The 22202-nt window shown below is 46.9% G+C and overlaps 1 protein-coding gene across 2 annotated transcripts in view; it reads right to left on the bottom strand.

Annotated features, from left to right (window-relative positions):
- Positions 1-4543: 4543 nt before the first annotated feature.
- CLDN2 (claudin 2) overlaps positions 4544-22202 on the bottom strand; it is a 30385-nt gene continuing 12726 nt past the window's right edge. The window contains exons 1-2 of one of the 2 annotated variants that reach the window (XM_026014900.2): positions 14353-14582; positions 4544-7246 (exon numbers count right to left, since the gene is read on the bottom strand). In XM_026014900.2, coding sequence (XP_025870685.1) covers positions 6371-7063 — 693 coding nt within the window. In that variant the 5' untranslated portion in view covers positions 7064-7246; positions 14353-14582 and the 3' untranslated portion in view covers positions 4544-6370. Of the gene's footprint in view, positions 7247-14352; positions 14583-22202 lie in introns of those variants that run through there. The other variant, XM_072744512.1, reaches the window with a different exon arrangement.

Below are 22202 nucleotides of genomic sequence, written 5' to 3'. Positions count from 1 at the left end.
TTGGCCCACTACTCCCACTGCTTGTCTTGAAAATAACTAGTCTCCTCTTCCTCCTTTTGATAAAAAACAGGCTAAAGCCAGCCCACACTAATAGGAATTTCCAAGGAAGAAAGTTCCACAGTCTCACACAATGTTTAACTGCCCTCATGATCAGGAAATTGTTCACTTATGTAACGAATATCCCTCCAAACAATGTGGAAATTCATTTCCTCTTGACTGGGTTTTTCACTCAGAGCTGTCACTTGGCAGCTTTCCTGATATCAAAACAGCCATCAAGATCCTATTCTTACACTCCAGGAGGTCTTGGACTTCTTGGCCTCTGCCTGGGAGTGCTCTTACTGGTTCCTTTGTACCGCACCCCCACCCCAGACAGTGCTGAGGTGGGCAAGTTTCTTGGGGAGTGCAAAAGTGACACTTGAGAACACACTAGTTTATGATTACACACAGAAGAGTAAAATTAACCACATGAGGTGCCTATGGAATTGCCGAGAAAAAGATGACACCATCTTTGTCATCTTGTCTCTTTCTTGATTTCTACTTCATCTCCATGGAAGGCTCTTGAATGATTTAGTTGAAGAGTGCATGTGTTACTCAGAGAAGTCCCCTACTCCCCCTGAGGTTCCAGTGTCCACTGCCTCTGAATCAGTGTTCTAGTTTTTCTAGTTTTTCTTAAGCCCATTGGACCCCTCTTCTCATTCTGGCTCCTTTTTAAAGAGCACTAAACTGAGAAACTAGTGCAAATGCTGATGGCAGTGGCTAATCTATGACTGAATGGGTTTCTCTTGCTAGAAAAATATACATGGGACTGGGTGACTTTGTGGTTGAGTGTCTACCTTTGGCTCAGGGTGTGATCTCTGGGTCCTGGAATCAAGTCCCACATTGGGCTCCCTGCATGGAGCCTGCTTCTCCCTCTACCTGTGTCTCTGCCTCTCTCCCTGTGTCTCTCATGAATACACAAATAAAATCTTTTATTAAAAAAAGAAAAACATACGTGCTTTCTCCACCACCCCCCCCCACCCATCAAGGCACTCAGTGCCTTTCAACCAAGGGAGCAGTCTTCACCATATCATCAGACAGTCTTTGTGGGGGATGCTGATGCACCTCCTTGCCTCCCACTGGGTGATTCCAGAAATAAACGCAAATAAAGAGGCTGCTTGTGATTTTGTCATGTGGCTAGTTTTTCTCCTGAGCAACCCGCAAGGAACTTTGTCAAATGTCACAGACCTAGAAAGGGCCATTGAAGTAAAAGGGCTGCCACCGAAACTCGGGGTTGCCTGCTCCAGCCACTCATGCTCATTTGGCACCTTATTTCACGCAGCTTTATTTACATATCTGTTTGAGAGCACAAGTGTTTTCTCAATGTTACCCCCACCCACCCACCCAGGGCCATGACTGCAAATAGAAAGCTCTTCGAAGCCCTCTGAGGAGGTGACTTATGAAGTGGCAGGGGTGCCATTCTGGAGAAATAGGAATTTCAGGGGACATCAGGAGAGCCAAACCAAATGATCTGCCCTTGTAGGGTGACCTCCTGCTTTGTGAAGCCCTGAGGCACTGCTGCTCGCTCATTTTGGGAGGAAAGAGGCCCAGGGCAAGGAACTATGGGCAAGAGTTATCTGGGACTTCCTGAGCAGCAGTTCTCAAGGAAGTGGTTTGCTTGTGTGAGGCAGGGTGGTGGTCCCATCACACCTTCTGTGCCAGATAAAAACCTGTTAATATTTTATCAGTGATCACATCGCGGCATGGATGAGCCACCGCATTTAGGGCCAAAGAAGAGAGATAACCTGCTGGACTTCCTGTTTAAGGATCTCTCTCCTGTTGAGATAACAAGATTTCCCATCAAAGCTCTCAGCCACTTGGCCAGGAAGATCAGGCTGGGCAAAGGCCAGGCTTCAGCCAGCTGAGGAGCACATGCACTTCCCAGCCTGGGGCCTCTGTGTCCCCGAGTGGGCAGCTATGACAGACACCAAAGAACCTCCTGCCCGCAGGCCCAGGGCTGAGTGGGAGGGCACAGTTGACCCTGCGAGGCCCTGTGTGCTTTCCCTTAGCACTATACACTTCTCCTTCCTCTCTCCCTTCTCCCACATTTGTGCTTCTCTGGTCCGGGGCCAAAAGGCCTCAGGTTACCTGGATGGGCACTGTCTCTGCTGCCCCCACCAGATGCCAGAGACCTGCCCCAGAGAAGGAGGTAAAGGACGGGAGGCTGAGCCCCAGGGTCGCTCTTTCTGCTGGAGCCACTTGGGAGTCCTGCGAGGTAAACTCAAAGGGGTTCTGGGTGGGCGGTGCAGTACCATCCTGTTCCCTCCTGAACACTGCTATCTGCCTTTCTTCTCTGTTTCCCATGGCCCGGAGGCCGCAGAAAGCACTTTCTTTTGATCATCCTTCCCCTGCCCTCTGCACCCCACCCCCTCCAATAGCTCAAATGGTGCCAGACCCTCCCTTCATACTGATCTGGATCTGAGGGGACTTAGAAACCTTTCCAAAGTAGCCCTTGGCCTTCTGGCACTTCCCTCCTATCTGTCACAGGACAGGCCATATCATGCTTTGTACCACCCTTAGGTGTGCATGTCTTATCTGGTCCTGGATCAGCTGTGAGCTCCCGCAAAGCACAAACTTTACCTCGTTTGCCCTTGTGGCCCTGAAAGCCTTTCGCACATCGTCTGACACTGAGCGAGGGCACAGGGAGTGAGGGCACGGGTAGTGTGGGCTGGCTGGCTGGAGAGCTGCTTGAGTGGCTGTTCTGGTGGCTGCGCGCAGGTCGTGCAGAACGTTGGAGCTTGCCCTTCCCCCCACCTCAGAAGCCAGTTTCAGCCTCCCCCTCCCCGATCAATAATCACATAGCAGTGGGTCACTACTGTGGCCCCAAAGGGGACAAAGCATGAGTCACACTATTATCAGAGGAATGAGGGAAGGCAGAAACATCTCTCCTTGTGCAAGGGTCAGAGCCATCAGTTTGGGGCATAAACCCAATGGCCCTCACTCACCCCTTGGTTGTGGCTAATCTAAATTACTTTATGATGGAAGGCAATGGGGTGAGCTGAAAGCTGTTCAACTTGGACTCAGACACAGGGAGATTTCTAAGAAACTATTTAGAGAGAGGCTTTTCTTGCTGTCCCAGCCAAAGGGAACAGTTGCTCTTTCTCGGCTCTGCCCTGGTTTTTCTAGTTGAGGATGAAATTCTCACATCCTCCATAGAATCTCCACGGATTGAAAGTCCAAAGGAGGGCATCCCAAGGCAGCCTCATCCTAAGATGAAGGGAAGCTCTGTGCCCTCTTGCCCTCCAAGGCCTTTATATGCCAGCTGCAGATAGAGACAGGAGGGCTGCAGGACTCTGAAAAGCAGAAGGCACTCTTACACCATCCCAGGCAACATCCTAGACCCACACCACTATGGGAAGGCTTGCTAAGCTTAGAGTCAGACTCCGACACTCTTTGGCTTTGGGGAATTGACTCACCTCTGGGCCTCCATTTTGTTTCCTATAAAAACACCTGCTTCATTTCGGATATTTGGAGAATGCAAGGAAATGGTGAATCTGTAAAGTGCTTTAGCTGCCAGCCAGTGACTCATCAGAGCCCACTCAGCATAACACGGTCAGCAAGGCAACCCCATCTTCCAGCCCCTAGGGGCCCCCAGTCAAGTGGGCTGGGGGCTCCTGGTGCCAGACCAGAAACATGACCCCTTTTCACCTTCTGCTCAGAGAGCTCCTTCTCTCCACACTTAACTCCTGCCTGTCTCCATTCTCTCTAAATGGGCTTGGGTGCTGGGGTCTTAGCCTCTTCACCAAAGAAGGTCTACTTGGAGGGTGCAAGGTCATGCCTGTCATATCAGGCTCCTGTGTGCCAAGGCCCACTTGGTCCAGGGGCCCTGGGTGAGCTGAATCTTGTGGGGGGTCGGGGGGGGGCATCATTGTCAGTGTTGTCACAGTTAACATCTTTATGACTTAGGCTTTGTTAATTCCCCATGAGATTCGAACACAGCCTCTCAAACTCTCACTCCTCTGGAGTTAGGGAAATTAGAACTGAGGTGTCGTGTCTCTTTCAAATGGCATGACTTCACTGGCCATGGGGTGCTATCCTCCGGCAGCCTGCAGACCCCTGGCGGGCTCACTCAATTAGTGGGTCAGCAGAGTCCTATCTGGAGAGGCTAGAGTCTGGGGCCCCAAAACCAACAATGTGGCCCTGGGGGAAAATTCTCTTTATTCATGTGGGCTTTGGTTTCCCCATCTGTCGAATGGAGACTATCAGGTCTCCTTCACCTTCCTCAGAGTGCTGGTTCAGAGAATGAAAGGAATAAACACACAGCCATTTAGTAAATAACTTTGATGAAAGAATTGTGGAGAGGGAGGAAAAGGTTAAGGTTCCCTGGGAAAGGTGGAGGGGGTGGTGGTGGTATCCTACTTTCATAATGTCTCCAGTAAAGTCTAGAATGTTTTATCCACCTGGTGGGAAGAAAAGCCAATTTCTGCCCTCCCTTCCCCCTGGCCCCATTCTCTCTGTCATGCCTGCCCTGGCTGGAACCCTTTCAATTAATAAAACAGTAACAGAATGACTCAATCAATAAGTGTTTATTGGTACCTACTATGTGCCCAGCACTCTTATAGCTAGTCTGAGAGATACAAAGAGGTCTCGGGGATGGTCCCTACCATGAAGAGTTTACAACGTCCTTGTGAAATCAGATACACACAAAAAGATAACTACCCATCAAAAATTGTGAACAATAAACATCAGAGAAGCAAGAGTTATATACACGGAGGGGTAGAGGAAGGAGCATAGGAGAGAAATGGAGTGGTGAGAGGAGACTCGGTGTAGGAGGTTGTGCTGAGCAAGTTCTCCAGACAGCAGGAGGACTTGACTAAGGGGACAGACCCTTCCAGCTTGGGAGAAGAGCTCAGTCATAAGTAAGAAGGTGGAGAGGTGGAAGGCATGTCAGAGACCACGAATGACCCTCTTCCGCTGGCACTGAGGTGTGGGAAGGCAGCCTGGAGTTTGTCAGAAGCCAGGCATGCTGAGGCTGCTGAGAGAAGAGGCCTTTGGTCCATCTGTGACCCACACCCCCACTCCCATCCCAGGGGAAATAGAGCTCTTCCACACTTCGGAGCTAGATGTCTTCTAGCAACTCTGAAATGCCTGGCAAAGGATGACGGAGAGCATCTGATGGGTGACGGCGGCAGGTGGAGGGGCCCCCTGGTGTTGTTGTCTTTCAGAGGCTCTGTAGTGCTCTGCGGGGTTGGGGGGAACCCCTGGCAACTGAGCCCAAAGTTCTTTTTCTTGGGTGGCCTCAAGGAGTGGTCTCTTCCTCAGTCCCCCAAGTCTCCCGTGCTGCCCCCCACCCAGCCAAGAGCCATGTCTAAAAGTGCTAGTTTCCCCTTCCTAAGGGAACCACCATGGGGGACCCATAGCCCTGCTTCAGCAGGGGGCCAGGGCAGAGGGAGGCAGGGGCTTTGGTGAAAGTTGGGGTTGCAGCTTCTGAGGCAATGGAATTCCTCGGTGGAATCAGAGTCTGCTGCTGCCCTGAGCTTTCCAACATATCTTCTTCCTTTGTGCTTTCCTCTAGAGGGAAGAGGGGTGCTAGATCCCCCAAACCCGCAGCAGGAAGGAATTCTGGGAAATGCCCTGGGCAACGGTTTGGGTCTTTTTTTAATTCTCTTTGGTCCTCAACTGCCTTCCTTCCTTCCCTCTCCTCCTGCCTCTGTCTTCCCTCAGTACCACGGGATGGTCCACGCACAAACCGGTCTGAACCCTGTGGAGTCATAACAACAATGGGATGGAGGCTCTGGGCTCCATTACTGACCAGTTTCTTTGGAGAGAAGTTTGGGAAGTTGGTGAGACCGGGCCCACAAAAGCCACCACTCCCCACCCCCAGCCCCAACCCTAGCTCCCACAGCAATGAGCTAAGAACCAGCCTGAGCCAGAGGGGAGGGTCTTTGATCACAGAGAGGGTTAGTCAGTGGGATGTAATTAGTGGGTTTGGCAGATGGATTCCCAGGTAAACCAAAGGGCGGAGGGAAGCCTCTGTGGCCTGGCCTAGGCTGCAGGGTGGAGTTTGGAGTAGAGGGTTGGGGACTCAGAGCCGGGGGTGGGGGATGGGGGGTGGGGGATTGGTGGGAGGGCCGTGGGCAAGGTGAAGGGAACAGAAAGGCTGGCTTGGCAAGCAATCTTGACAATCGAACCTGCATGCTGTTGTACCAGTTCTCATTTCTGCCTTCACTTGATCCAGTGGGCAAAGTCAATCTAGCCTCAGCAGCACCTTCTGACATGATACAGTGCCAATGTCCCTCACCTGTGGCCCCGGGGGGTTGGTTTGGGGGGTGCTGTTCACTGGTTTTCACAGACTCGGCCACCAACCGCCCCCCTAGCTCTGGCCCCTGGTTCTTCACACATACCCTGTCAGGCTGTAGGAGTTAAACTCGCTCTTGGCTTTGGGCGGTTGACCCGGCCTTGGAGAGCCTCTAGTTGCAAGGGGCTGGGCCTGGTAAGAGTCATAGTAGTCGGAGCGATTTCCCTGGAGTGGGCAGGAAAAGCAAAGGATGATGCCAGCTACCAGGGAGAACAAGGAGGAAATAATGCCCAGGTAGAGAGCTTCTCCGATCTCGAACTTCATGCTATCGGGTACCAGCGGGGAGTAGAAGTCCCGCAGGATCCCGTGAAGGTTCCAGGCAACGGGGATGAAGCCCAGGAGGCCTCCAATGATGAAGAAGACTCCACCCACCACCGCCAGTCTGTCTTTGGCTCGGGAGTCCTGGCAGAAGACAGTGCATCTCATGCCCACCACAGAGACAATGCAAGCCAATGAAGAGATCGCACTGGATGTCACCATCATGGCTTGGGCAGCCTGGATGTCAGCAGGCAGGCCTAGGAGGGTGCTGTAGATGTCACACTGGGTTATGCCTGTGCTGTGTGTGGCGCACTCCATCCAGAGGCCCTTGGAGAAGCCGACCGCCGTCACGATGCTGGTACCAACGTAGGAGCTTGTTCGCCAGCTGGGAAGCAGCATGGCCACCAGGGTGCCCAACAGCCCCAGGAGGCCTAGGATGTAGCCTACAAGTTGGAGGCCGAGAGAGGCCATGGCGGACCTCCCAGCAGAAGTGTCTTCAGGGCTTGTTCCTTTGCCTTCCGGGCTGCAGCTCTCGTTCCTTGGATTCTGGCCCCTAATCCCTCATTTCAGAGTGTCTCTGCCAAGCTGATTTCTCTCCTCCTTACAAGTGTCTGTGGGTGGCCACAAGCAGGCTCAAGAAGGTATCTAGAAGACCTAAAAAAAAATCCATAAACCAGATTAAATATTGACCAGAAGCTTATGAGAAACCAGAAAATGCTGGATGCCTTTTGACCTTTGTTATCTTTAGAAATAACACATGAGAAAGGAAAAAAAAAAAACTTTGAAAGTAAAGCCAAAATGTCATCGCCTCCTGCGTAGGCACATGCCCTTAGGTTGGCAACCAGACAAAGCCAGGGGCCAGACGGGTGGCTCCTTTCCGAGAAGGTAGTGGTGGCAGTGGCGGTTGTGCCGGTCATGTTGGCTCCAGGTCAGGCTCCTAGTTGGCATGGTTCTGTCTCCAGAGGCTGCTGTCTAATACATTGCCCGGCAACAGGGACATGGGGCCCCTCAATTGCAGACTAAGGCCAAACTCCAGGAGCCTGGGCCAGGAGGAATGGGTCCCAGGACATAGCTTTGGACTCCAGGCTATCAGAGGCCTCTCTCAAACCTCCAGGGGCCTAGAGAGCAGTGGTCTAGCCCTAGGTTGTTCTTCCCAAGGTGAAAAATCTACTCCAGGGCAGGTTAAGGTCAGCAAAAAAGACTTCCATCCCCCTCGGAGAGTTCAGGTCCGCCCAGTCCTGCCCAGATTCTCTCCGCAAGCCAGCCTAAGGCCTCCTCCTGCATGTACACCACACTCCAATATTTCCTGTCTGCTCTCTTAGTGGTTGACCCTACCAGTCCCAGCCTCTGAGATAATGGGGAAGGATTGGGGAGCAAAGGTTGTGCCAAGGCCCAGGGGGCCCCCTGAAATTCCTTAGGCTCTCTCCTAGCAGAGAGTCTAGAATGGAGACAGGAAAGGGAAGCTGTTCTACAATGGAAAGCTTTGTAAGAGGAAGGCATCTGAGCAGATCCTTTAGAATCTCAGAGCTGTATAGGATTTTGCGGTGTTCAAGGAGCACCCCCCCACACACACACACACACACTCTTGCCAAGGTTCACCATCTTTTAAATGTTGAGTATTCCTCAGGAGTCCATTCTTTCTTCAGCCAACATTCTGTCCCTGAGCAAATACGCTGCATGACTTAATCTTAAGTGGACCTAACCCACCCCCATGACTTAATCTCCAACCCATCCACTGACACTTCCAAATCTGAATTTCCATCATAGATCTTCCTCCTGAGCTTCAAGACTGCCAGAGCAATCACCTATGTAAAATATCCACTTTGGGGCACCTGGTTGGCTCAGTCGGTGAACTGTCTAACTCTTGACTTCAGCTCAGGTCATGATCTTGGGGTTATGAGATCGAGTCCCATGTCGGGGTCTGGGCTCAATGGGGAGTATGCTTGAGATTTTCTCTCTCCCTCTCCCTGAGGCCCCCCCCCACCTCAAATAAATAAATAAATCTTTAATTCCAGGTCCACCTGGAAATGCCATAGGCACCTCAAATTTGACACGTTCAAAAGAGAACTCTTCACCTCTCCTAATGCACACTTTCCCAAACAGTTCTTCCCTGAGTCCCCTATGATCACTGAAAGATAACTCTACCCATTCCCTTGCACCAGACCAAAAGCCCGAGAGTGATTCTTGACACCTCTTTCATGCTGATTCCTCACCTTCCATGGTCAATATCTCACCAACTCCACCTCTTGTATACACCTCAAATCCATGGCACCCTTCTCCCCATTCCTACTTCTACTTGCCCGGGTCAGTGCTTCACCATCCCCTCTCCCCCAGACTGTAGTAGTGACTTCCTAACTGGTCTCATTTCCAGTCTTGTCTCTTACAATTCATTCTGCACGTCGTTGTCAAGGTGATCTTTCAACACATTGATCTGATCAAGTGTCTACAGAAAACATTCCAGTGGCTCCTCATTGGCTAAAGGATAAAGTCCAAACTTGTTTGTGCTCTATGACCTCTCAAGCTTCATCTCTTGCCATTGTCCTCCTCATATTCTTGCTGAACTAACTTATTCTCAGTTCCTCAATCATGTCATGTTGTCTTTTGCTTCCAAATCTGAGTGGAGGCTGTTCCTTCTGTGCAGGATGCCCAGCCTTCTCTCTCAGTTTACTGCCTTCTCTCTGTTTAGGGTTCAACTCCTATGTCTCTTCCTCTGGCTTGGGTCAAATGCCTGTCCTCCATGTTCTTGCAGCATTCTGTGTTTCCTTAACCCCATCGTGGTAGTACAGTAGTAATAACAACACTAATAATAATAATAATAATAATAATAACAATTTTATATAGTGTTTCCGATGTGACCATTATAAGCACTCTATACATGTCAACTAAATTGTCATGATGTTTTGTGGTAGGTGCTGATCATCCCTATGGCATAGATGAGGAAACTGAGCTACAAATAGTAATTTTTGCACTGTATTGCAATTTCCTATTTAAACCCTTATACTTCTGGGGCACCTGGGTGGCTCAGTGGCTGAGTGTCTGCCTTTGACTCACGTGATCCCAGGGTCCTGGGATCGAGTCCCACATCGAACTTCTCACAGGGAGTCTGCTTCTCCCTCTGCCTATGTCTTTGCCTCTCTCTTTGTGTCTCTCATGAATAAATAAATAATCTTTAAAAGAAAAAATAAAGTTGAGAGAAGGAACTGAAGAAAGGAGGGAAATGAAGAGGGAGAGAGACAGAAAGGGAGAAGAGAGAGAGAGAGAGAAAACATAGACACAGAGAAAGAGAGCCAGAGAGAGAGAAAGAGAGAAAAAGAGTTTCCTATTTTCTGTATAGGCATTTGCTGAATGTCTTGTCTCTTCCAATTCTAAACCAGTTGAGGGAGGAAATATATTAAACTGATTAATTATTCAGTATTTTAAACTTAGATTAAACTTCTGTTGTGCCTCTGCAGAATCAGGCACAGAGCTGCCAGTCAATACTCTTCATTGCTGATGGACACAACAAGGCCAATGTTGATGCAGAGCAGAGCTGAGTAGGAGCCAACACGCGTCTGATGGGATGGGGAGGGAAATCTAGTTTGAAATCTCAGCTCTGGTGCTCACCAGCTGTGACAATGCACAGGTCCTTTCCATGCATTGGTCTTCTTACCACTAAGCTGCTACAATTCTACCCTATCTCGATCATGACTGTGGCTCTCAATGGCACCTTCAGTGCTGCTTGCAAATCCTTCTACTTTTCCCTGGTGAGCATCTTCTGGTGGCTTTTTTTTTTTTTTTTTACCTCCCTACCCTACGTCCTCCCTGTGAGACTACTACCCTATCCTCATCATTTTCTTACAATTGAGGTTCCTAAAAGAGCCATTTTATGTTGATGTCTCTACTTCTTTCCCATCCCACCCACTGCTCAAGCCTCTGCGGTCTGGTTTCTGCCATTAGCCCTTCCCTAACACTAAGGTTGCCCACAGTTTTCTTGTCCCCAGATCTGTCATCTCACTTTGTCCCTCTCCTTCATAAAAGTGTATTCACCTTTGTTTTCTGTGATACCACTCCTGGTTTTCCCTGCCCTCAAAATGATGCTTCTAAGTCCTCTTTTTTTAAAGATTTTATTTATTCATGAGAGACACAGAGAGAGAGAGGCAGAGACAAAGGCAGGCTCCCGTGGGGAGCCTGATGTGGGACTCGATCCCAGGACCCTAGGATCACGCCCTGAGCCGAAGGCAGACACTCAACCACCAAGCCACTCAGGCATCCCCTAAGTCTTCTTTGTAAGTTTTTCTTCTTGTGCCCTCTGTATAAATCTTAATATTCCCTGCAGAGTCTCATCTGGACTTTTAGACTTCTCTTCTCATCCCTCACATTCTCTAGGGGTGGTTTCATCAATCTGGGTGGTTTCATCAATCTGTCTCTATGCTAAATGATTCCTGAATCCATATCTCTGGGACAGATCTCTCCCATGAACTCAAGATTTGTATAATTAACAGCATTTGTAATGACCCCACCTGAATATTTTCATGGCATCTCAAACTCAACATTTGCAAAGCTAAAATCATCTGCTGTCTTCCCTATCTTCAAACAACTCTGCACACCATGTTCCCTATCTCACTAGGGCCATCCTTCGTCCAGCAACTCAAGCCAAGCATCCTTGATTCCTCCCCTCTTCTTGACATGTAACCAATTATAAAGTCCCATCAGATTGACCTTTAAAATATGTTCTGAATGCATCCACTTCTCTCTATCTCCACTGTGTAAACTTCAGTTCGAAATTAGAAATCTCATGGGCACCTGAGACTGGCCTAATTCCACTTCTGCAATCAATTATCCATCCAGTAGTCAACGATCTTTCTAAAATAGAAATCTAATCCTACACTCCACCCCACCAGTTCGCCATGCTTTAAAAACTTCAGGCCCTCTTAATTGCTTTCAAGACAAAGTTGGAACTCTCTAGCATGGGGAAACCAGGAAGGCCCTCCACTGGCTCCTGGTTTTCTTTCCAGCCTCATTTCCCACCAGTAACCTCCAACCTCATGCTTTATCCTCACTCACACACATGTGCATGGGCACACATACACACACATAATCTAGCCATACCTAAAAGTGTGTACTTCCCTGAATTTGCCTTTCTCTCTGTCTCTAAGCCCTTGAGTATGCTATTCTACCATCCAAAATTTGCTTGGATAATTGTTGGTCATTATTCAGGACTATCCTTCCCTTGAAACCTTCCTTGGACTCCCTCTTCTAAACCAAGGTTGTGTTACATACTTTTCCTTTTTATTTCCTATCTATATATGGGTTTCCAGTGAGTGTCGGTGAGCTACCTTGAGGTTTTTAGAGAGCAGACCCGCTGCCTCCCAGAAGAGTAGCTCCTACTCCAGGCTTGTTGGGATGCTGGCATGAGAGCCCAGCTCGAATTTCCCATGAGAGTTGGCAGTGTCTTCAAGAGGAGACCTTCTCCCCAGAGTCAGTCCTGGTGCATAAGTAGGAAAAGGAGTTTGGGGAGGGCAGAATTTTAAAAATGCCATCACGAAGGCTTGGAGTCTCAGGAGTCTGTCTTGGCATGGCTGGGAAGGAAGTAGAACTAGTTGTTGGAGCTTATTCAGTTGGGAGAAATGGCCCAAAGGAGTTCATCTTTCAGGCAGGGTCAGGAAAGCAGGGGTAGACAAGATAGGGGGCAGTTAGGTAGTGTGCCAGGCTAGATTCTGTTTTTGTTAGTGTTATGAGCAGTAGATGGCTCAAAAAAAGAGTCCTGACCTGAGAATCAAAAGACTGACTTCTAGTCTCAGGTCTCCCTGGAACCTGTTAAGGAAGTCCCCTAAATTCGCCAGGCTCCAGTTTCTCATCTCCAAGGTTTCAAGTATCAATTAAGGAAATGGGGACAGGAAGCCACGTTGACAAATATAGAAGACTGAACAGCTGTTATTAGAAGCAGGCAGCTTTAAAGGACACCCCTGTCAATTCAGAGGTCCTCCTAGAAATCAGACCCTGGCTGCGTCGGAGGAACAGAAAACTCTAGGCCTTGACAGCTGAATTTGTCTTCTGGGCATGAGGCCAACACACTCCATGGCCCAAGGGCTGGTAAGATGGCTTCATTTAGGATCCTTACCTAATCTTCCTTAGGGGAGGGATTGGAACTGCAGGAGAGGATTAGGAGGGTCAAACCTGGCAGCAGCTCCTGAATTAACGCCTTCTTGCCTGGATCCTTGCCCTGCCTTTTCCGGGTTCTTGCCCCAAGTCTTGTGCATGGCACCCCTTCTTTGGGATCTCGTAAAACTGAACAGGGTAAGATAGGTGAGGCTTCTCAGGCTCAAGGAAGGAGCTGATGTGGTGTCCTGGGGAGTGATGGAGGCCACCATAGCCCTCTTCTGCCAGTCGGCCTTGTTTCTCCAACCCCCAATCAGCTCCTCACAGGAATCCAAGACACTTGCTCTCCTCTCTGCACCTAATCAGCAGCTGCTTAGGGCTCTAGTAAGTGGCAAAGCCGTTCCTCTGAAGCCCTGCTTTCTGGTAAGTGTATCCTCAGAGCAGTTCCCTCAGGGAACAACAACTGGATTGAGGGATGTTCTAATTGCTTTAAAAAGTAGTTCATTTCTGCCCTGACCATCAAAGCAAAACATTCTCACTTTACACTGCTAAAAAACACAGAAAGCCCGACTCTAGAACACAGACATCATCCACCATCTCTCTAGCTCTAAGCACGGCTCATGTTCTGTTTCCAGCTCTGTTTTCAAAGAGGACACTTGAAGAGAATAAAGCCTCAGTCCAAAGAGGAAGTTTCTATTCGTACGGAGATAGAATTGGCACATCACACTGCATTAATTTCAGGTGCACAGCATAATGATTTGACATATAACCGCATTTCAAAGTGACCATGACGGTAAGTTCAGTCCACCTCCACCACCATACATAGCTACAGATTTGTTTTCTTTTGGTGAGAACGTTTAGGACCTACTGTCTCTGAGCAATCTTCGGATAGCACAGCACTGGTAGCTTCAGTCACCATGCTGCACATGATATACCCAGGATTTCTTAACCTTGTAGCTGGGAGTTGGCACCCTCTAACCCCCCCTCCACCCATTTTACTCCCATCCACACCCCCACCAGTCTGTTCTCTGTATCTAGGAGCTTAGGTTTGTTTCAGATTGCACATATAGCTGAGCTCATACCATATTTGGTTTCTCTCCCTGACTTATCTCACTGAGCACAGGACCCTCCATTTTATGGAAAATGTCAGGATGTCCTTCAAAGCAGGAAGTTCTGACAGACTCACAGACCAGTGAGGGAAGGGTTATTTTAGACGTTAAGGGGGAGACTTCCCAACTTCACCCAGAAACCCACCTTCTGTTGATTCCCTGAGGTTTCAGGGTGGAAGAAGACACTGAAGCTGGCTGGGACAGGGTCCCCCTCCCGGTCCTCCTTTGGCCCCTCCAGTTCACCACATGGGGGGCAGTAAACTGTACCTTGCCACCCCCCAACCTTGTATCTCAGTCCTTCAGTCCTCAAAAGCTCCATTCAGAAATTATCTGATTTGGAGAGCGCTTCCTCTGGCCCTTGTAGTTTCAAACACTGGAAACTTTGTGGTCGCCTTGAGGAAACAAACACTACCAACCCAGGTGCCACCTGAACATTTCCTCCCATGCCCTTCCCTCAGAAACCCAAGGTGGCCCAGCATGGCTACACCATGGGCTAAACGGGTAACAACTAGGAAACAAGAGCCCACAGGTGAGTTTAAAAAGCAGCAAATAAAGCAGAATTGAGACACTTACGAAGGAGTCCTTTTGCAGAGTCTTGGAGGAGCTGTATGGCTCTGGAGTGGGAAGGAAGTTTCCTGAGGGAGGGGCGCGTAAGGTTCAAGGGGCTCCAGGCTGAGGTGATAAAGGATTTCTAATTGTTAGCCGCAGCTTTGCAAAATCCATCCACAAATCTCAGCCTTGGGTCAGAGACTTATTACAGATCAGAATTAAACCCCTGGAGTCCATGGAACATTGAGGTGCTTAAAAAAAAGTTTAGTGAGCTTTTTCCTGTCAAAAACTCCAGCTGGGCTTTTGTGTGGTGACCTCTGTAAGACCAGGGGAGGCCTTGTGTGGGAGAGAGGGGTTTGGCCCAAGGAGGAGGAATTTGGAACATTTCAGCTTCGGGGGTAGAGAGAAGAGGGGGCCCATTAGGTGTCCCTGGCTATGGGCCCTGAGGCCCAGCAGTGAGTAAGCCTCATAAACACGGCCCTGGTGAGCTAGTGCCCAAGCAGTCTTGCACTGCCTGCAGCCCCATGGGCTCTTCCATTCAGCTTCCTTCTCCAGCAAGCTCCTGGACCTACTCCACCCCAGAGGTTCACCCCAAAGTGCAAAGGCCAGTATGCGATACGCTAGTTCAGACTCTGGTGGGTTCCAGAGAGCAGTTACCCACAAGGTGAGGCCAAAGCAGCTGTGCTTACCATGGGCCTCCCCTTTGTCGCATACACAGCAGTACCACACCCCAGTGCCATTTGGGTCCCTCAAAACTTTTGTGACATGGAGAGCAGTGATGGGGTTGCCTCTCCAGATGGAGCAAGAGAAAGCTTTTCTGTCTGTTTTTTGCTGTTTTCTTTTCTTTTTGAGATTTTGTTTATTTATTCATGAGAAACACAGAGGGGAGAGAGAGTCAGAGACATAGGCAGAGGGAGAAGCAGGCTCCCTGCAGGGAGTCTAATGTGGGACTCGATCCCAGGACTCCAGGATCACGACCTGAGCCAAAGGCAGATGCTTAACCACTGAGCCACTCAGGCATCCCTGTTTTCCTGATTAGAAACATACTGGATGTTACTGCCAAAAATTCAGAAAATAAAATATAAAGGAGAAACTAGAGGTCCTCATAACACTACCAGCAAGGGATATCCTGCTAATCATTTTAACATTTTGATGTGCCATAGAAGATGTGAATAGGGGATCCCTGGGTGGCGCAGCAGTTTAGCGCCTGCCTTTGGCCCAGGGCGCGATCCTGGAGACCCGGGATCGAATCCCACGTCGGGCTCCCGGTGCATGGAGCCTGTTTCTCCCTCTGCCTGTGTCTCTGCCTCTCTCTCTCTCTCTCTCTCTGTGTGACTATCATAAATAAATAAAAATTTAAAAAAAAGATGTGAATAGAAATATTTTTACCCAGTTGAGTCGCATTTTACCCTACAGTTCCGTAACCTTCTATCATTTCTAAACAATGCAATGATATGATACAGCCTTATTCCCATGTCAAGTAAAGATTTGCTGCATTATATTCTGTGGTATGGAAATATAATTTATTAACCCATTCACTAGTAGGCCTTTTTGTAATTTCCATGTTTTCCCTGTAACCTAACATCTTTGCACAGAATACAGAATGCTTTAAAGGCTACTAGATCATATTACAAAGGTAGGGCAGCCATTACTATGTGCAGATGAGAAAGTCTAGGCCCAATGAGATGAAATGAATGGGTCACCCAGCATTCCAAGTTGAGCAGTAATAATTAGACCTGGAATCTAGGTCCCTAGATGTCTGGTTCAGTAAATTTTCCAGTACACTACACTGACTGCCTCCCAAGGATTCCTACGGAAAAATAATGAGGCTTGTGGTCACCGTTCGTTGAACACTTGCTGGGTGTCAGGAACTCTGCTGAGAGTCCTCATATACATTGCCTCACTGAGCTACTGCAGAGCTGAGCCAGGCCTGGGCACCAGATCCCGGCAACCCTGGCCCTCGGCTCTTAATCATTACTCTATACTCCATTTTTGAAGTCATATCAAAGCAAACAGATTTTTTGCCTGATGTGAATTCAGTGAAGCAAATCAGAAATCATCCTCTTTCTCAAGGTGGTCCAGAGCTATAGTGCAAAGTGCAAGTAGGGTACTGCTCCTAAGCAGGGGTCTCTCCAGGGAGCTTACCCCTTGGCAGGCTGCAACAGGCTAAAAGGGCATCCATGCCTGAGCTCAGGCCTAGGGAGTTTGGGGAGCATGAAAGCAAGCAAACCCGAAGGGCTGGGAGGGATAGCAGGCTTATCTTCTAACCAGCTGTGTGACCTGGGGCAAGTCTTCACATCTTCTTTCACCATGCTTCACCCGCTTACTTCCCAAGGCTGGACTAATGAATAGGAAAGCATTCTGGCAAGAGCGACATGTGAGTTGAGTGCAAAATAGAATTTGTAGTAGAGGGGAGCCTTATCAGCTCAGGGCGACTCTGTGCAATAGAAGGTAGGAAAAGGCAGAATCTCAGTGTCAGGTGCCAGGGCGGATGAGGGCATTGTGTTGGCAGGATGTGGTTACCAGCCTGGCAATCATTCAAGGAAGGACTATGTTTTAATGCTGTGTTTCCTACAGGTCAGCACTGTCAGATCCTAGTGGAATCCTGCCAGAGAATATGACTCCTTGGGGTTGAGTCTGTGAGACTCCTTAGTGACCAGCTAAGACCCCTACTGAGATCCAGCAAGCCTAAGTGGGTGGAAGGAAGGAAAGGGTCCTGAAAAAAAGAGAGTGAAAAGTAGCAGTCTGGGAAAAGCAGTATGTGCTCAAAGAGAGGAGTGAGCTGTGACATAATACAGGGAGGAAAATGAGAGTCTGAGAAGACCCAGTCTCCCACCTGGGTCAGGAAAGAGTAGAATGAGAGGCGGGAGATGGGTCTTTGAGGAACAAAATCTAAGAGAGGTCTGTATAATGCAAGGTCTTGAGGGAGAGGGAGGAGATGGTGCTACAAGGAGTCGAGTCTAGAAGGAGAAATAAGAGATTCTAGGGGCACAGGGGGCGGGGATGAGAAGATTATGGGAGAAGGAGGTAGGACCTCAGGCAGAGAGAGGATTTGAGACATTCCATCCCTTTCATTCCACCAAACCAGGAAATTCTTATCAAGGTCCCAAACGACACCCCTCCACCCCACCCCATGTCACCGAATCCAATGGGCGCTTTTCAATCCCTCACTTCCTTGACCTCTACACAGCATTCAATGCCCCAGATCACTCTGCCTTTGCTTCTCTTGGCCTCTGTGATGCAACCCTCCCCTGATGTTCCTCCTATCTCTCTGGCTTCTTTATCAACTCCTACTCTGGTAGATTCTGAGAAAGCTGTGTTCCTCAGGAGCCTGACCTAGTTTTCCCTCCCTTCTCACTCTGCATTCCCACTTTCAGAGATCCCATTTATCTCTCATGTACTCAGAGGACTTTAAAATCCCCATTTCCTCTGAAATCCAGACCCTTGTATACTGACATCTCCATTAGGATAACTGAAAAGCATCTCAAACTCAACAGCTCCAAAATTGTACCCTTGATTCCCTTTGAGTTAAAAGCGATTCACCCCCAGTCTTCTTCATTTGACAAAGCCAGCTGTTTAAGCCAGGAACCTCAGAGTAATACTTAATTTCACCATTTTTTCTCTGGCCCTCCCTAACCCATCTCAACTGATCTGCAAATCCTTTCAATTCTATCTCCAATATATGGCTCTTTTATCCATCTACCCGTTTCCCATGTAAAAAATGATGCTTCCATTACATTACCATCATCTCTCAAAATTTGTGGTCTCAGGAGGATTTTACTCCCTTAAAAATTATTAATTAGGAATTAACTCAATGTCCTTCAACTAGTAAATGGATAAACTGTGGCTCATCTGTATAAATGGAATACTATGCAGCACTAAAAAGGATTGTGTTATGGATATAGGCAGCTACATGGATGAAGCTCGAATGTACAGTGTTGAAAGAAGCCAGATTCAAAAGGCTGTTTATAGTATGATTCTATTTATTTATTTATTTATTTATTTATTTATTTATTTATTTTTGTATGATTCCATTTATATGACATTCGTGAAATGACAAAACCAGATTAGTGGTTGCCAGAGATTAGTGATGGGGGAAGGGGTTGACCACAATGCTGTGGCATAGGGAATTCTTTGGATATTGGAAGCATTACAGAATGGTTGTATGACTTTATGCATTCATCAAAATCCATAGCACCACACACCCAAAGGCATACATTTTATGTGTCCTTCCACATTCTGTCACACAGAATATTAAAATGACATGCATGTATATCTAAAAAGAAACAAATAAAAGGTATTAGCTTTAAAAAATTATTGAAAACTCCAAAGAGCTTTCCTTTTTATGGGTTATATATAATGATATTTAACATATTAGAAATTTAAACTGATAAATTTTATTTTTTTAATTTTATTTATTTGAGAGAGAGAGCACAACTGGGGGAAGGAGCAGAGGGAGAGGGAGAAGCAGGCTCCCCCCAATGAGCAGGGAGCCCAACATGGGGCTGGATCCCAGGACCCCAAGATCATGACCTGAGCCAAAGGCAGACACTTAAATGATGGAGCCACCCAGGTACCCCAAAACTGATAAAATTTAAAACTATTTACTGTAATATAGTTGACCCACAACGTTAGAGGCGTACAACAAAGTGATTCAACTTCTATATACATTATCCTGTGCTCACCACAAGCAGAGCTACCATCTGTCACCACACAACACTATTACAATATCATTGACTATATTCCCTATGTTGTGCGTTTTATTCCCATGACTTATCCATTCCTTAACTGGAAGCCTGTACCTCCCACTCCCCTTCACCCACTCTGCCCATCCCTCACCCCCTTCCATTTGGCCATCATTTTGTTTTGCATTTATTGGTATTTTTCTGCTTTTTTGTTCTTTAAAAATATTTTATTTTTAAGTAATCTCTACCCCTAACGTGGGACTTGAACTTACACCTTGAGATCAAGAGTCTTGTGCTCTACTGATAGCCAACCAGGTGCCCCTTTATTTGTTTTGTTTTGTTATATTTCATATACAAGTGAAATTATAGGGTGTTGGTCTTTCTTTGTCTGACTTATTTCATTTAGCATAATACCCTCAGTCACAAATGGCAAGAATTCATCCTTTTTGTGGCTGAATATATATATATATACACGCATTACAGCTTATTTATCCATTCATTTATGGATGAACACTTGGGCTACTTCCATATCTTGGCTATTATAAATAACGCTGCAACAAATAGAGGTATGCATATATCTTTTTGAATTAGTGCTTTTGTTTTCTTTGTGTAAAACTACTTATCTTTAATTTTTAAATTTTTTTAAAGATTTTATTTTTAAGTAGTCTCTACACCTAGAGACTAGAAGTCACAACCCTGAGATCAAGAGTTGTGGTCTCTACTGACTGAGCAAGCCAAGCACCCCAAAACTATTTACTTTTACATTTAAAACAATAAACACATTGCATGTTAAAGTAGGTAACATATATTTATGAAAAATAACTATTTTCCAAATCGAAAAAATCAGCAAGAAAAGTAGCATCGTATTACATTTTTTCAAATCTGTTGTGTATCTGACTCAATAAAAAAGCAGCTGGATTCTCATATATGCTCTTGCATTTAGTCTGTTGCAATGTGTTTTGTGGTTAAAATAGATGAAGAAAATCTAACCTCATGAAGATGTGTCAGTAGAGACAGGCATTGTTTAAATAGATTTTTAGGCAGAATTCTAAGAATAACTCCCATATGACACTCACCTGTGTATAAATTTCCTCCCCTTTGAGAGTAGGTGTTTACAATGTTATCACTTCCATGATCATGTTAGTGATCTGGCAAAGAGAAATGATCCAGGTGGGCCTAATATAATCATGTGAGTCCTTTCCAAGGAGAGTGCCAGCAAGGAATGGGGACCTCAGACCTACAACCTGAAGGAACTGGATTTTTCTAGCATTCTCAGTGAGCCTGGAAGCAAACCTTTTCCCCAGACCCTCCAGATAAGGGCCAGCTCAGCTGACAAGACAACTTGACCTCAGTCTTGTGAGACCCCAAGCAGAGACCTCAGGTGAGCCCACCTGGCCTTCTGACCTACAGAACTGTGAAATAATAAGTAGCTGCTATATTAAGTTGTTATGTTCGTGGTAATTTTTTATGACTGCAATAGAAAACTAATACCTTGTGGATATTCTTCTTTGGTACTACACCTAAACTTCACAGGTAGTAGTTTCCTATTGCTTATTTGTGATGTTAACTCTGAAATTGTATCAATGAACTTTTTGTACTCTGTTACATTAAAATCCACTGGTCATCTTGCACTTTGAATGGATCTATTATCTATGCATAATTTGGTAACATTTTGCATTAGTCATTTGGAAAATAGTGGCCTATCCAGTTATACAGATCTTCCAATTGTTGACTCATTTTATGATTATACAATGTAAAAAACTGCATTCATTAATATCACTACTAATCTTATCAGAAATGTTTTTAGGTTATTGAGAAACTCTCAAGCTCACAGCGGCAGATAAAGCTTTCCAAAATTATGGTTTTTCACTTGAAAGCTTAAATGTTATCAAGGACAACAAACTATCAGTTGTTTTCCTTGAGACGACAGAATCACTTTATTCATTTTCAGCATAACACTGGCCCAAGTCTGTATAACTGTAGTTTGTCAATCGTTCTTTCAAGTTAAAAAAAAAAAAAAAGAATGTTCTATGAGAAACTGGCTAGTTTAGCTTGCAATCATGCAAGTGCTTTTCCTCATGACACTCATCATAACTCACTATGCAGTGGAAGTGTTTTATACTCCGTTCCTATTTGTCACACAGGCTATTTGAAAAGACATGTACTCAAAGCATTGAAATTTAATAAAGATTAATTATCTTTACTGTTTCACCAAAACATTTTTAAGTGAGGGCACCTGGGTGGCTCAGTTGGTTAAGTGTCTGCCTTCAGCTCAGGTCATGATCCCAGGGTCCTGGGATCGAGCCTGGCATAGGGCTCCCTGCTCAGTGGGGAGTCTGCTTCTACTTCCACTCCTACCCCTGCTTGTGATCTCTCTCAAATAAAACAAAATTTTAAAAAAGACATTTTTAAGTGAAACTGGCATTTCATCTACCAGAATACACCATGAATATTAGTTTGGCACCATCACCTTGATCTGTGCTAAGGTGCCAGCATTTTTACCCACTATAGCTTTTGCCCCATCAGGGCAAATGTCAACACTGTGAAATGGCAAATAACATCTTAGTATTATCATGAAAGTAGTTTTGTCTGAATCCCATGAATGAATCTTGGGGCTTCCAGTGATCTTTGGGTCACACTGTTAGGGCTGCTGGTCTAGGACAGAGCTGGAAGGGGGAGGTAAAAGGGAGGGTAGAGAAGAAACGATATAGTTTTTAAAGATTTTATTTATTTATGAGAGAGAGCATGAGTTGGGGGTGGAGAAGGGGCAGTGGAAGAGGAAGAAGCAGACTTCCCACCTGAGCAAGGAGCCCAACACTGGGATCGATCCCAGGATCACAACATGAGCCGAAGGCAGACGCTCAACCACTGAGCCAGCCAGGAGCTCCTGGAGACTTTAGTCAGGCTTAGAAACATCCTGTCAATAGGGGAGGCAGCTGAGAATAAAATGGAGCAAAGACTTTCTAGAGAACATCTGCTCTGCCCCTTCTACTCCTGACCTGCCTTACTCCTGGGCTGTCTCAACCAAGTCAAAAGGTACCCGCTAAAACACCCCCATCCTGGGATTTTGGAGGCTCTGTATTGAAGGCCAAAATACTAACAGAGAATCTCCTCCTGGCCCCGGTATGCCTGTCGTGGTTATTTGCTACCCAACAGTAGAATCCCAAGGCTCTGCTAGACTGAATCTGT

The sequence above is a fragment of the Vulpes vulpes genome, chromosome X (assembly GCF_048418805.1).
Source record: "Vulpes vulpes isolate BD-2025 chromosome X, VulVul3, whole genome shotgun sequence".
NCBI classification, from domain to species: domain Eukaryota; kingdom Metazoa; phylum Chordata; class Mammalia; order Carnivora; family Canidae; genus Vulpes; species Vulpes vulpes.
The sequence above is the reverse complement of the archived record's forward strand: the minus strand, read 5'-3'. Positions and strand labels throughout refer to the sequence as shown.